This window comes from Pan troglodytes, chromosome 7 (assembly GCF_028858775.2).
Source record: "Pan troglodytes isolate AG18354 chromosome 7, NHGRI_mPanTro3-v2.0_pri, whole genome shotgun sequence".
Classification (NCBI taxonomy): Eukaryota; Metazoa; Chordata; class Mammalia; order Primates; family Hominidae; genus Pan; species Pan troglodytes.
This window is the reverse complement of record NC_072405.2, coordinates 47,627,235-47,643,777: the sequence shown is the minus strand read 5'-3', so window position 1 is coordinate 47,643,777 and position 16,543 is coordinate 47,627,235. Positions and strand designations below refer to the sequence as shown.

At 37.3% G+C, this 16,543-nt stretch overlaps 1 protein-coding gene across 13 annotated transcripts in view; it reads right to left on the bottom strand.

Moving 5' to 3' along the window:
- ADAM32 (ADAM metallopeptidase domain 32) overlaps nucleotides 1-16,543 on the bottom strand; it is a 189,546-nt gene that overhangs the window by 52,188 nt on the left and 120,815 nt on the right. For all 13 annotated transcript variants that reach the window (XR_010159498.1, XR_010159499.1, XR_010159500.1 and 10 more), the window contains 3 exons: nucleotides 15,615-15,813; nucleotides 6,724-6,832; nucleotides 4,777-4,960 (listed from right to left, as the gene is read on the bottom strand). Coding sequence is in view for 10 of the 13 variants with exons in the window: in XM_016959375.4 (XP_016814864.2) it covers nucleotides 4,777-4,960; nucleotides 6,724-6,832; nucleotides 15,615-15,813 (492 nt within the window). In the remaining 3 variants the exon portion in view is untranslated. The remainder of the gene's footprint in view (nucleotides 1-4,776; nucleotides 4,961-6,723; nucleotides 6,833-15,614; nucleotides 15,814-16,543) is intronic.

Below are 16,543 nucleotides of genomic sequence, written 5' to 3'. Positions count from 1 at the left end.
GTCAGATTGGGTTCATTCCAAAGCCTTGTCTTAAAGCTCTTAAATTCTTCTACTTGTTCAATTCTATTGTTGAAACTTTCCAGTGTATTTTGCATTTCTCTAAGTCTTTTATTTCCATAAGTTGTGATTTCTTTTATTTATGATCTCTATTTCTCTGGAGATTTTTTGTCCATATTCTTTACTTTAAAAAATTTCTTTAGGTAGTTTTTCACCTTTCTCTGGTGCCTCCTTGAGTAGCTTAATAATCAAATTTCTGAATTCTTTTTCTGGCAGTTCAGAAATTTCTCCTTCATTTGGATCCACTGCTGGTAAGCTAGTGTGATCTTTTGGGAGTGTTATAGAACCATGTTTTTGTCATATTACCAGAATTGTTTTTCTGGTTCCTTCTCATTTGGGTAGACTATGTTAGAGGAAAGATCTGGGAATCAATTGCTGCTGTTCAGACTCTTTTGTCCCACAGGGTAATCCCTTGATGTTGTGCTCTATCCCTTCCCTTAGGGATAGGGCTTCCTGAGAGCCAGACCACAGTGATCATTACTGCTCTTCTGGGTCTAGCCACCCAGTGGAGCTACTGGACTTTCAGTTGGTACTTGGGAATGTTTGCAAAGAATCCTGTGATGTGGTCCATCTTTAGGTCTCTCAGCCATTGATACTAGCACCTGCTCTGGTGGAAGTAGCAGGGGAGTGAAGTAGATTCTGTGAGAGTCCTTGGTTATAGTCTTGTTTAGTGCACTGGTTTCCTTCAAGACTGGTTATGCTAGCAATGAAGTTGTTATGTGGACAGACTCAGGACCTCTGGTTAGCCAGAATGTTGTAGGCAGTGGAATTAGCTGTTGTTTTTTCCTTCCTTGGAGCAGGGTTGTTCTGTTATGAATTGCTGTAATGGCTTGAGTTGGCTGGCCTCCAGTCAAGAGATAGCACTTTCAAGAGAGCATCAGCTGTAGTAGTATAGGGGGAATACAAGCTTGCCCTAAGGTCACCCAGGTAAGTATTCAAGTTTTTCAGGTGATGGGTGGGCCCTAGAGCTCCCATGAGTTACTGTCATTTTTGTCTTCAGCTACCAGGGCAGGTAGAGAAAGACCATCAGATGAGGGCAGAGTTGGGCATGTCTGAGCTCAAACTCTCCTTGGGTAGGGCTTGCTATGGCTGTTGTGGTGGATTGGGGGAGGTGGTTCTCAGGCCAATGGAGTTACCTTCCAAGGGGGATCATGGCTGCCTCTGCTGCTTCATACAGGTCACCAGGGAAGTGGGGGAAAGCCGGCAGTGACAGGTCTCACCCAGCTCCTATGCAGCCAGTAAGGCCAGTGTCACTCCCACCATGCTCCTCAAGCAGCCAACACAGCCCAGTGTATATCCAGGCCTCTGGTGCACAGGGCTGAGATCTTGCTCCAGGCTACAAGCCTCCCCACTGAGAAAGCAAGCAGAGCTCTCAGGCCTTGCTCCTACCTGCCTGCCATGGCTTCTGTGCTCATATTTGCACTTCTTGTTCACCCCACCACATCTGCCCAGGAAAATTCACACTAAATCGAAATTTTTACAAGGTTGAGCTGGAAGTCTCCTTATCCTTGTGGCCCTTCCCCAATTCCACCGGCTGTCCTCCCCAGGGACTGCTGTCAGATTAAATCAGAAATCGCTTCCCAGGGCTTCCCTGAGAACTGGGAGTGCCTACAAGGCTCTTCCCACTGCTTCTTCTACTTTTATGGTTTGCTCGGCTCTCTAAATTCATTTCAGCTCTAGGTAAGGTTAAATTATTCTCCTGTGATCTGGATTTTCAGGTTCTCCAGTAAGGATGTGTGTCCAGAGCAGACTTTCCCCCACTCACATATTGGGCATTTACAGTTTTATGGGTGTTTCACGAAGTTTGCAGTGGCAAGCTGCTTCTTTCGAAGGCTCTGTGAATTCTTTAAGTTTTCCTGTTATGTTCCTGCAGTGGTTCTTGCAACAAAAGTTCATAATGTGAGTCTCCACACGCTGTCCATCCAAGTGGGAGCTGCAAGTTAGTCCTGCCTCCTATCTGCCATTTTTCTCCCTGTGTCCTCCACAAGTTTTGATAAGTTATATTTTCATTTTCACTTAGTTCAAAATATTTTAATTTTTTTCTTGAGAATTTTTCTTTGACCCATGCGTTATTTAGCCTCAAAGAGTATGGGGATTTTCCAGGTAACCATAATGTAAACTATGAATTTTGGGTGATAATGATGTGTCAATATAAGCTCATCAATTATTACAAATGTACCATGCTGATGTAGGTTATGCACAGTGGTACAGGTTTTGTGGGGGAGTAGGGGATAAAGAGTATATGAATACTTTTTTGTATTTTTCACTCAATTTTTGCTGTGAACCTAAAATGGCACTAAAATGTAAAGTATATTTTTTAAAATAATTTTTTTAATGATTCAGGGCAGAAAAGTGGAGGATATCAATAAAATAAGATTGGCTATTAAATAAATAATTATTATCAAAGAACCACTTTTCATTATAACACCATGAAATCTAACAAGACTATCCCTGAGTACACAGTTCAAAGAATATCTTGTATTAATTGCACATACAAAAGTTTTACATAGTAAAAAATTAACTCCATATAATAATGGCATATATTGTTTTCATAAAATATGAACTATCATTAGAGTCTTATAAGTATTTAATGAAGATAATAGAAATTTTTGTTAAAATGTACCAGAGTTGTCTATCATTATATTATGGAATGTATAAAAAATTCTGACATAATTCTTCTAACTTTAAAGTATAATAATCAGAGGGCTGAAGATATATTCCCAACTCCATTATTTATGGCAATCTCAATTTCCTTAAGTTGCAGTTTTTACACGAGTACAATAATACTTTTTTTAAAAATGTTATTTTAGAAAAAGCAAGTAACATTAGAGATTGTTTTTAGTTTAAAATGAGATGACATATGTGAAAATCATTTCCTGTTAAACATTAAAGCACAGCATAACCTTCTTTAGATAAATGGCATCATAAACCTCTTCTAAATACAAACAATCTAACCCTTTTAAACTTTTAATATGTTGAGTCTTCTCGCTGGTCCTTGGCCATGATGATGTGTCTAACAAGTCTTTTTGGAATATAGTATCTACTGTCTGCCTGGCTCAGTTGAAATTAAGAGAGATTCACCACTGAATAAGGACACTAACTTACAGAAACAATACCAAGAATGTTTCACCATATATAATTTATACTATCATTAAAAACTACCCAGTAAAATTTGTTTTTACACATTATTTCTGAGAAGAATTGTCTGGGTTATTAAAAAGATTATATTCTCATTAAATTACTTATCAAATCATCTCAAAGACTTTATTGGTTGTGTTGCATTTTTTAGGTTTTTTCTTTTCTGCTCCATGACCTAAATATATCCACTGAGCTCCCTGGCCCAAACCTCCATCAAGACAGCACTTATGACTCGAATGCATAAAAATAAATCAATATTAATGAGTCTATATACTTTACCTACAGTAAGCTTTATTTATACTATAAAACCACTAAAAGTGGCTATTGAAATATACATTTCATATCTAAGGATACCAAGGCTTAATAATATTAAATTATTTCTTAAAGATCATCTATCAAGTAAGTGGCAGAGTCAGAATTCAAATCTATGAACATCTATCTTTAAAGCCTACACTTTACACTTTTTATATTTCCCTATGAGCAAAGATCTGGTCAGGAATTAAATAAGATTTTATTTTAATTTCTAAATATTTATTTATTTATTTTATATATCCAAAGATTTATTATTTACAGATCCTGGGCAGGGAGAGCACATTGTACCAGGAGGGCAGTCCTCCATCCCCAGGTCACAGGACACAGGAATGAAGAGTCAGACAGAGAGGGGCGGGGGGAAGGAGAGAAAGAAGTAACAGTATACACATATATGGAAGAATAGGGTATGGATTGCTTTAGGTTTGCAGACAAACTCCTGAATGGTCCACTTAAGAAAAGCATGGGGAAAGTTGAGAGCCCAGTCCCCCAGGAAGGAGAAATGCCTTTAAGTTCTTATCTCTGGCTGGCTTGAGCTATTTGGATGTTGTGTTCTACTTCCAATGCCTAAGCAGGAACTTTTGCTGTGTTATTCCCTCTAAATGAGATGTTAAATTTATTTGCTCTATCTTCTCCAGATTTGGGTTGGTTTCAAAGATGACAAATTATAATGATAACAATCGGCAATAACAGCCAAACTGTATTTAGTTATTACTATGTTCTGGGCATTGTGCTAAGCACTAATAATATTATCTCATTTAATCTTCACAATACCCTGTAGAGTAAATGCTATTATTATCCCTACTTTATGTACAGTTGAGATATCTCAGACTAGCTAGATAACTTGCAAAATGTTAAACAATATTTGATTCTATCTAAGCAGCATGATCTAAGTTGTGCTGTTATTCATGGGGCCACAAAGAGATTTATGTTACTAAGTGAGATTTCTTCTTTCTTCTCCCAGAAGAAAAGCAAGTTCCCATGCTATGAGGTTTTTAACTACAATATATTCCCAAGACTCTCTCCCAAGGAAAGCTCCAAATATTTGGAGTTTCCTTGCTCAGAACACTGAAATTCTAATGGGGGGTGGGAGGGGGTGGGGTGCGATGTTCCCATTTCCCTCTTACTATTTGGAGACTAATTTAAGATTATTCATTTTGCCTCCAAACATTTAAGATTACCTAATACTAGAACTAAATTAAAATTTGATACTTAAAAAGATGAAAACAATAAATAAAACTATATTTTTAAAATAGATTTTAAATTATTTACCCTCCCAATATCACACTGAGAGCCATTTTTGACAGCCAGTGGATCTGGAACTGTTCGAGGCAATTTGTAGTCTACAGTTATGCATACAGAATCTCGTACGAAAGCATAAATCACATCACCATTTTCTTGATGGAAAGGCTTTCGAGTAGGGTAGGTACAAACTAATCTTCCACATATAAGATTCCTGAAAACATAAAAAATATATATGATTATTATACATTAGGAATTTATTAGGAATGCTTTGGATTTGCTTTCTGTGATGCAAAAAGAATGGTTTTCCACTTATGGCAATGTACTTACAGAAAACGTTAATGTTTTCACGGTAACAAAGTAAAAAGTAAAAAAAGTATAAATCCATTGATCCTAGCTTAACTTTCAAAGGTACTGTCAGAGGCATTTGAACAAGAATGACTCTATCTTGAATAGAGGCTAGGTAAAACAAAGCTAAGACCTACTGGGCTGCATTCCCAGGAGGTTACGGCATTCTTAGTCACAGGATGAGACAGGAGATCGGCATAAGATACAGGTCATAAGCTGATAAAACAGCATTAAGATAAAGAGGCCAGTCAAATTTTACCAAAACCAAGATGGCGATGAAAGTGACCTCTGGTCATCCTCATTGCTCATTATACTCTAATTATAATGCATTAGCATGCTAAAAGATACTCCCACCAGCACCATGACAGTTTACAAATGCCACAGCAACATCAGGAAGTTACCCGATATGGTCTACAAAGGAGAGGAACCCTCAGTTCTGGGAACTGCCCACCCCTTTCCTGGAAAACTCATGAATAAGACACCTCTTGCTTGGCATATAATAAAGAAGTAACAATAAGTATAAGCAGCTGAGCAGTCCATGCTGCTGCTTTGCCTGTTGAGTAGTCATTCTTTTATTCCTTTACTTTCTTAATAAATTTGCTTTCACTTTACTGTATGGATTTGCCTCAAATTCTCTCTTCCACAAGATCCAAGAACCCTCTCTTGGGGTCCGTATTCAGACCCCTTTCTGGTAACAATACTAGCGATCTGTTATTTACTGGGCAGATTATATATTTACTGTCAAATAATCAATTCACTACAGCATTTTATATCACCCCATAGAAAGAAAGAAAGATGAAAAAGTTGTAACCCCTACACTCTAAGGACTTTACAGTCTAATACTCTTACTATGGTTTATGATATTAATATGATTCAAATTCCATTAAAAATGTTACAAGTGAAATAAATCATTACAGAGGTTTAAGATTCTCTTAAAAGCTCTGTGAAGTTTTCCTTAACTGTGAGGTTAGAGGACACATTCTAACTTCACAGTTAAGAAAAACTTCATAGAGGAGACACCATCTGAGTCAAAGCTCACAAATTAGTAAGCTTTCAACAGAAACAGTGAAGTATTTCTAAACAAAAGTAACAGCATAAGCAAGTCAAGGAAGCATACAACTTTATGGTATGTTTATGAGTCTACAAATTCCATGAGTGTATGAGTATGATTTGCTAACTAAGATTTAGCCCAGTGTCTGGCATATAGTAGGGTCCTAAGAGATGTTTTGTAAAAATAAACTCGTGATCAAAATATCAAAAACCTGGCTCTTCAGATTCAGGAGGAATTGAACTGCATTTTATAGACACTGAGCAGTCTTCCTCTTAGGCAAGTAACCAAGTGGGATGGAAAGGAAAAATGAGCGGGAAAGGTACAGTGGGTATTATGAATTTCAACTTTGGATTGGATTTAGAAACATAATGGCCATTCACGTATAAATGTTTAGAAATAAGATGAAATTTTAGCCTGCAGCACAAAAGAGGTGTCAGGGCTGGGGATTTTGATTTGAGGTTCACTCCTATGCACATGTAATACTTTAAACCACTGGAATGAATGACACAGAAGGGGGCAAAGTTTTTAAAAATCTAATAGAATATAAGAAAAGTATCATTTATATTTGTAGAGCATACCTCCATCCACAGAACACATATTTGTTATTTCTATCCCTACCACAGTTCCCAAATCTGTCTGATTGAGATTGTATTTCTTCATAGCAGGCAAATGGAGCATTTCTTGAACCTGTTAAAGTTAGAAATACATTTGGATTAAAATGTTTATTGGTTTTTCATCTTCCTCCATTTCTTCATATAATATTCCCTTTATCTCTCCATTAATATCTAATTGAAACATTTTTCCTAGTGAGGTTGTAAGGAAAGAATAAAAAGTAAAGTGAAAGGCAATGCCCACTGTTATTGCTCCTTTTGCTTCATTTTCATCAATTTCCATCATAAAAGATAATATAGGTGGAAGGGAGATGGTATAGAAGTGTCAACTAGAAGAGGGCTCTGTGAAAGGAAGCAATAGAGATATAAACCAAGAAAACTATACCATTCTTCTAGATTCTGAGTGTGAACTCATAAAAAACCAAGTCTATAACAAAATCAAGAAAATTTCTTCAATGAGAAGAAACTTCATTGTATCTTCAGGTAGTCTAAATTTAAGGGACCAAAATTAGCAACCTATGTATTTATCTATTTTTTCCTTCATTATATTGGATTTTTTATTTCTCTGTAAAAAATTAGAAAAGATTCGGCAGCTTAAAACAACACCCATTTATTGTCATGGACTCAGTAGTTAGTTCAGCAAGGCATACAGGTTTTCTCTGCATATTTTCTCTATGCTGAGATCAAAATACTGGCTGGGGCTGCAGTGTCATCTGAGGTTTAAATCCCCTTCAGAGGTCACTGGTTGTTAGTAGTTCAGTTTTTTGCAGTTGTAGGTTTACTAGCTGTCTGCTAGGGATTGCTCTTGGCTCTTAGAAGTTCCTTACAGGTCCTAGTCACATGGCACCTCAGAACACAGCAGCTTTCTTCCTCTAAACCCACAGGAGAATCTTGCTGACATTTCCTGTCTTTTAAGGGCTCACATGATTAGTTCAGGTGCACTCAGAGCGACCTCCCTTTTGATTAACTCAAAACTGACTGATTGTAGACCTTAACTACATCTTCCAAATTCCTTGACCTTTACTATATAAGCTAATCACAGGATTGATATTCAATCATATATTCACTGGTTCTACCCCAACGCAAAGGGAGGGAATTATCCAAGGTTTGTCTACACCAGAAAAATTTTGGGAGTCACTTTAGGATTCTACCTACCACAGTTACCTTCTCCAAAATGAAACTCTCTAAATCTGCTTTATTGACAAAAGTAGATAATAATATATATGTCAATGAATTGTTATGAGAATTAATATTATGGCTATTTAGTCACTCTTAATTCCCATCTAATCCCTCTCCATTCTCTTTCAAGATCAAGAAAGTTTCTCCTGTTTACCTGCACCTTCTATGATACACATTTTTTTCTTTCTGCTGTTCTTTTTTGGTTTTTTGCTTTCCCCTCATCTTATCCCTTTCCACCATCTTTGATATTGGCCCATCACAGGAGATTGTATAGCTTCCATGAGGATAGGCAATGCTAGTTCAGAGTATTCACAATGTTTAACCAGTTCAATAGTGAATGTGAGATACCAGGTTAGGAATGCCAATGCAGGGCTTGTTAGACACTGAGAGATTATCTGGAGAAAGGAATTTGAAAATTCAGTTTAGTTTAGAAAGATAATGTAAAGAATATGTTTGGTCACAAAGCAGTCAGATGAATTCTGCTGAAAGTATAGCTGCCAACCAACTCAATTTTATTAGTCTACGTGTGGCATCTAAAGTTACCAATAACCCCCTCTCATTAATTTCTCCCTTAAACACTCTCTCCCATTAGTATTAGATGATCACTTTCTCTCAGACTTGTCTTGGTTTTCAAAAGTGAAATGAAAATACTAATAAAAAGGGCAGCACTTTGCAAATGTGAAGTCATATGTTAAATATTCCCTATAATCCAGTATATTGACTAAGTTTAGTAAGCAATAGAATTTGCTCTTCCACAGTCCAAATGGTGTAATTAGATCCCCAGTACCCTATTATCGAATGCTTTGATGTGCAGTAGCCTATTATCAAATGCTTTGACGTGCATTAAAATAGTGGATGCACTTCATAGATAGGTGTGCATGGATGGCACCAGGGCAATAAATGTGGGTGTCTGAGATAAATGTGGTCTGAGAGAGTGCTTGACATAATTTCAATTTTATTAAATTTATTGAGGCTCATTTTATGGCTTATCTTTGGGTCTATCCTGGAGTGAGTTCCATGCATTGTTAAATAGAATGTATATTCTGCAGCTGTTGGATGAAATGTTCTGTATATATCTGTTAAGTCCATTTGTTCCAAGGTATAGTTTAAATCCATTGTTTGTTGACTTTCTGTCTCGATGACTGTCTGGTGCTGTGAGTGGAGCCTTGAAGTCCCCCACTATTATTATGTTGTTGTCTATCTCATTTCTTAGATCTATTAGTAATTGTTTTATAAATTTGGGAACTCCAGTGATAGGTGCATATATGTTTAGGATTGTGATATTTTCCTCTTGGACAAGGCCTTTTACCATTATATAATGTCCCTCTTTGTCTCTTTTAACTGCTGTTGCTTTAAAGTTTGTTTTGTCTGATATAAGAATAGCTACCCCTGCTCGCTTTTGGTGTCCATTTGCATGAAATGCCTTTTTCCACCCCTTTACTTTAAGTGTATATGAGTCCTTATGTGTTAGGTGAGTCTCCTAAAGGCAGCAAATAGTTGATTGATGAGTTTTTATACATTCTGCAGTTCTGTATCTTTTAAGTGGAGCATTTAGGCCATTTACATTCACTGTTAGTATTGAAATGTGAGGTACCATTGAATTCATCATCCTCTTTGTTGCCTGTGTGCTTTGGGTTTTTTGTTTTTGCTTTTTAACTTATATTTTTGTTTTATAGGTCCTGTGTGATTTATTCTTTAAAGAGTTTTTGTTTTGATATGTTTCCAGGATCTGCTTCAAGATTTAGAGCTCCTTTTAGCAGTTCTTGTAGTGGTGGCTTGGTAATGGCGAATTCTCTCAGCATTTGTGTGTCTGAAAAGACTGTATCTTTCCTTCACATATGATGCTTAGTTTCACTGGATACAAAATTCTTGGCTGATAATTGTTTTGTCTGAGGAGGCTGAAGATAGGGCCCCAGTCCCTTCTAGCTTGTAGGGTTTCTGCTGAGAAATCTGCTGATAATCTGATAGGTCTTCCTTTTTAGGTTACCTGGTACTTCTGTCTCACAGCTCTTAAGATTCTTTCCTTCATCTTAACTTTGGAAAACCTGATGACAATGTGCCTAGGCAATGATCTTTTTGCAATGAATTTCCCAGGTGTTCCTTGTGCTTCTTGTATTTGGATGTCTAGGTCTCTAGCAAGGCCAGGGAAGTTTTCCTCCATTATTCCCCCAAATATGTTTTCCAAGCTTTTAAAATTCTCTTCTTACTCAGGAGCCCCAATTATTCTTAGGCTTGATCATTTAACAAAATCCCAGACTTCTTGGAGGCTTTGTTCATATTTTCTTATTCTTTTTCCCTTGTCTTTGTTGGATTAGGTTATTTCAAAGACCATATCTTTGAGCTCTGAATTTCTTTCTTCTACTTGTTCAGTTCTATTGCTAAGACTTTCCAGAGGATTTTGCATTTCTAACAGTGTGTCCAAAATTCCCAGAATTTTTTATTGTTTTTTCTTTAAGCTATCTATTTCCTTGAATAATTCTCCCTTCACTTCTTGTATCATTTTTTGGATTTCCTTGCATTCGGCTTCTCCTTTCTCCATTGCCTCCCTGATTAGCTTAATAGCTAACCTCCTGATTTCTTTTTCAGGTAAATCAAGGGTTTCTTCTTGGTTTTAATCCATTGCTCGTGAACTAGTGTGATTTTGGGGGGATGTTAAAGAGCCTTGTTTTGTCATATTACCAGGATTGGTTTTCTGGTTCCTTCTCATTTGAGTAGCCTCCGTCAGAGGGAAGGTCTAGGGCTGAAGGCTTTTGTTCAGATTCTTTTGTCCCATGGGGTGTTCCCTTGATGTAGTACTCTCCCCCTTTTCCTATGGATGTGGCTTCCCATGAGCCGAACTGCAGTGATTGTTGTCTCTCTTCTGGGTCTAGCCATCCAGCGAGTCTACCCAGCTCCAGGCTGGTACTGGTGGATGTCTGCACAGAGTCTTCTAATATGAACTGTCTAGGGGTCTCTCAGCCATGGATACCAGCGACTGTTCTGGTGGAGGCAGTGGAGGGCGTAATGGACTCCATGAGGGTTCTTAGCTTTGGTGGCTTAATGCCCTATTTTTGTGCTGGTTGGCCTCCTGCCAGGAGGTGGTCCTTTCCAGAGAGCATCAGCTGTGGTAGTATGGAGAGGGACCAGTGGTGGGTGGGGCCCTAGAACTCCCAAGAGCATATGCCCTTTGTCTTCAGTGACCAGAATGGGTAAGGAAGACCATCAGGTGGGGCAGGACTAGGCATGTCTGAGCTCAGACTCTCCTTAGTCGGGTCCTGCTGTGGCTGCTGTGTGGGGTGGGGGTGAGATTCCCAGGTCACTGGAGTTGTGTACCTAGGAGGATTATGGCTGCCTCTGCTGAGTCATGCAGGTTGTCATGGAAGTGGGGGAAAGCTGGCAATCACAGGCCTCAGTCAGCTCCCATGCAAACTGAAGGGCCTGTCTCACTCCCACTGTGCCCCAATTTAACAGCCCCGAGTCTGTTTCCTTCTCCCTGTGAAGTTTTACCCCATGCTCCTCTGGCCGTCCTCCAGATAGATCCCTGTGGTGCCAGGCAGGAATGGTCTGCTTGGGGACCCAGCGAACTCCCAAGGTCTTTCTCCTGCTTCATCTACCCCTGTATTTTGCCCAGCTCTCTAAATTGACTCAGCTCCAGGTAAGGTCGGAAACTTCTCCCTCAAACAGACCTTCAGTTTCTCCAGTGGGGGTGTGTGTTCAGGAGAGGAGGAAGGGAGGGTCCCCCTTTCCCACTTCCACAGTTGGGGCACTCATGGTATTTGGGGTATCTCCCAGGTCCTGCAGGAGCAGTCCACTTCCTTTAGAGGGTCTGTGGGTCCTCTCAGGATTGTTGGTTTGTTCTTGCAGTTGATTTGGAGCTAAAATTCACAATGTGAGCCACCACACCCTGTCCCTTCCGGAGCTGTAATCTAGTCCTGCCTCCCATCCGCCATGATGATCCATCTCAATTTATAAGTTTTTATGTTGCGTATTCCTTAACAAATTATTATAGTAATAATTATTTCAGTAGTTTTGTCTTTTAACCTTTATACTAGAGACACATCGCCATTTCGGTATTTGGTATTCTGAATTTGACTATATGCTTACTTTTACCAGTGAACGTTATATTTTTATATATTTCCATACTACATATTAGTCTTTTTGTTTACATGGAAGAACTCCCATTGACATTTGTTGTAAGATAGATTGAGTGGCAATGAACTCCTTGAGCTTTTGTTTGTCTTAGAAAGTTTTATCTTTCCTTTATTTCCGAAGAAGAGCTTTGCCAGATAAAGTATTCTTGATTGACTTTTTTTTTTTCTTTCAGCACGATATCATTCCACTCTCCTCACTGGCGAAGTATCTGCTGAGAAAATCCAACTTACATGTTGGATTATGTTACTTAATCTTTTTTTTTCTCTTGCTTCTTTCAAAATGTCATTATATTTATTGACGGTTTTATTATAATATGTCTTGGTGTAGTCTTGTTCAAATTAAACCTGACTGAAGAATTTTGAGCTTGGTATAATCTTCTTTGGATTAAACCTGACTGAAGGATTTTGAGCTTCCTGTACCTGCACACTTATATCTTTCCTAAGATTTTGGAAGTTTTCAGTTATTATTATTTTAAATAAGCTTTCTGTCCTTGTCTCTCTTCTCCTTTTTTACCTCTTATAATGAGAATGTTAGCTTTCTTGATGCTGTTTCAAAATCCCATAGTGTTTGTTTCTTCATTCCTTTTTCTTATTTCTCCTCTAGTTGTATATATACAAGTAATCTGTTTGCAAGTTCACAGATCTTTCTTTTGCTTTGTGAATTCTGTTGTTGATATTATCTATTGCATTTTAATGTTATTCATTGTGTTCTTCAGCCCAATAATTTGATTTTTTTTATAAAAATGTATGTTGTTTCTCTGTGTTCTTTTGAAGTTTGCTGAGTATCCTTAGAACAATTATTTTGAATCTTGTTCAGGCAATTTGAAGATCTTTATTTCTCTGGGATCAGTTATTAGAAAATTATTGTGTCATTTAATGGTGATAAGTTTCCCCAGTTTTTCATGTTTCTTATTGTATTGCATTGATACCTTCAAATTCGATGGAGCAGTCACCATTTTGAAATTTTACAGAATGCTTTCACTGATTTAAAAAAAAAAATCTTACTCTATGGGTGGGAAAAAGGCTGTTAGAAGGGTAGAGTTGGATGGTTCCAGCTTTGGTGAAGACAGAGCAGTGTACCCTCCATGCATTTCTGTCAGCTGAGGTCAACATTAACAAAGATTCCAGGGGGTCCTGAGCAGCTAAAGCTGTGGTATCTGCAGGGGCAGTGAGACTGTTGGGTTTTCAATGGTGAAAGATCCTGGGGCCCTCAATCTCTTTTTCTCCCACCAGGGAGGTCATGGCCCCGGGCAATTTCATTTGGCACAAGGTCTGGTTTGAGGGCATTCCCTCACTGATGTCTGATGCACAGTGACCATGCAGTAGCCACAGAGCCAGGGTCTGAATCACAAACACACTTGAAGAGACCAAAGGGCACAGGGCAGCAGTGACACTGGTGCCTAGGGTGAAGACAGCCCTGCTTCCACATAAGTAATGATGTATGAAGTAGAGTGGGTGTTTGTGGAGCAGATGGAGAGTCAGCGTCTCAAGCACATGTGGGTGTAGAGCAACAAAAGTTCCTAGGTTCAGTGTGAAGACTCACACATAGCTGCACTGTCTCTGAGACTGAGGTATGAGTGCACACAGTGCAGACAAAAGCCACAGCTCCAGGGTCAGGGGTGTGCACAGGGTTGGGAGGGGTAGTCACTCAAGTCCCAGAGCTATAAAATAGTAGCTGATTCTTGGAGGAAAGGCACATTTGGATCTCATTTTCCATGGAGCCAGAGGCAGGGATGACTGTTGGTTACCTCAGTAATAAAAGACGCCTCTGTCCTCTGCAGAGGCCACTGGAGATGACAATGGCACATGCTGAGTGGCTAATACTGATAGCTTCCTCCCTTCTTTGTTCATAACCACCTCCATATATCTCAGATGTGCTGCTGTAATCAGCAATCCTTCTTTACAGTTTTTCCCATTTTTTTCTCTGCCGTGCTGAAGAGGGTTCTTAGATGGACCTTGGAGCCTTCACAAGACTATTATCCTTCATAAATAGTTTTCTATTTTTTGTTTTTTGTGAGGGGATGAAGACCAGCATCCTAAAAATCTTTTGCACAACAAAGGAAAAAATCAACATAGTGAAAAGCCAACTTTTATAAAATAAGATAAAGTATTTGCAGATCATATATATAATAAGGAATTCATTTCCAAAATATATCAGGAACTCATAAAACTCAGTAGCAAAAAAAAGCCCGATCAAAAATGGAGAAAAGATTGAATAAACATTTCTCCAAAGAATACATACAACTCATCAAGACATATATGAAAAGATGCTCATCACTAATCACAGAACCACAATGAGATACCACTTCACATCTGTTAGAATGATTATTGTCAAAAAGATAAAAGATAACAAATGTTGGTGAAGATGTGGAGAAAAGAAACCCTCATACACTGTCGGTGGGAATATAAGTTGGTACAGCTGCTAAGGAAAACAATATGGAACATCCTTAGAAATCAAAAGTAGAACTACCTTATGATTCACCAATCCCAACTGAGTATAGATTCAAAGGAAATGAATCAATATTGCAAAAGAGATATGTGCACCCCCATGTTTATTGCTACATTATTCACAATAACCAAGATTTGGAAACAACCAGTGTCTATTTGATTGAAAAAGTATAGCACAATCTGATGGAATGAAAGTCAGAGTTTTATTTGTGTTCTGAGTGTAAGAGAAGAAAGTTCACTTTTAGCTTAGGTAAACAGATAAATGTATTAAAAATATGATATATATATGTCTGTGTTTATATAGATATATACATATACACAAACACACAAAATGCAATATTATTCAGTCAGAGTAAGGAGGAAAATCCTGCCATTTGCAATAACACAGATGAACCTGGAGGCCATTATGCTAAGTGAAATAAGCTAGATACAGAGAGGTAAATAACGCATGATCTCACTTATATATACAATCTAAAATTGTCAAACTCAAAAATGCAGAGAGTAGAATGATGGTTGCAAGAGGCTGAGGTAAGGGGAGAAATGGCAAAATGCTAGTCAAGGGGTACAAAATTTCAGTTATGCAAAATAAATAAGTTCAAGAGATGTAATGTACAACAATGTGACTTTAGTAAACGACATTCTATTATATATTTGAAATCTGCAAAAAGGATAGATACAAAAATTCTTTTAAAGGATAAAAAAGAAAATGGTAACTATATGAGATGATGGACATGTTAATCAACTTAACTGTGGCAAATATTTCACAATGTATACATATATCAAAACAAAATCATACACCTAAAAACAGACATACAATTTTTGTCAATTATACGTCAGCAAAGATGGAAAAAATATAAACATTAAAAAGAAGAATTAGTGCGTATATGTTTGCTTATACATATAATAAAATATATATATTCCACATTTTATACTATATAAAACATTCTGCTTATATATATAATAAAATATATATAAACAATATTCCACATTTTATACTATATAAAACATTCCACATTTTATATATATGAAAATATTCCCCATTATCCTGGTAATGTTAATAACAATGTTAAGGGCTAGTGAGATGTAACAAAAAGATATTACCTTTTCCAAATACACTCTCACAACGTGCATCGAGATCATGGCAGTCTCCGTCATAACAAATAAACTTATTATTTTTGCATGAAAGTCCATTGATTAAAGTTATGTCAGGACCACATTCTGGTGAGCTTCCATTACAATTTTCAGCGATGTCACATTCGGGATGTGCTTTCGGCCTACATTCAACGCCTGATTGTAAAATCTAAGAGAAATTAGAACATAAAAAATAAAGCATTACAAATAGGATTACTGTTTGTTAATATTTACTTCAAAATTGTGTTAATCATTTTCGCTTTAGTCTATCCATTAATGTATATTAATACTTTTTTGTACAAATTACTTTGCTAATAATATAAAAATATAAATGGAATGTTATTGACTAAAATAGGAGATAAGACATATGTACAAGAAAATGCAAAACAAAAATCTGATGTGATGAAAGCCAAAGTTTTATTTGTAGTCTCAATGTAAGAGAAGAATGTTCACTTTAAGCTTAGGAAATTTATTTCTTTTGGGTGAAAATAATGTAATTTAGTCCATTTCTAAATGAAATATACTTTTTCAAGCCATGGTTTTTAAGTGTGGAATACTTTAAAATTCTATGACAACTGTGAAACATAAAAAACTGCAGAGGGAAACAGAAGTGTTATTAAAAATGCAGTTCAACTATGAGAGTCTTTGGAGAGGAAGGAACCCAACTAGAATCTTTCTCTCAAATCATGGAAATATGTAGACTCTTTCATACATAGAATTGTGGAAATTTACAAAAAGAATCTCAAATAAAACATCTATCTCATAATTCTTAATTGATGACTTCCAGCTGACACTAAAAAGATTACAGAAGTAAGAATGCAATCAGATAATAACATCCTAAGGAAAGAATACATAAAACTGCATCAGTCCAGGACAGTCATGAAGGTAGACTGCATTAC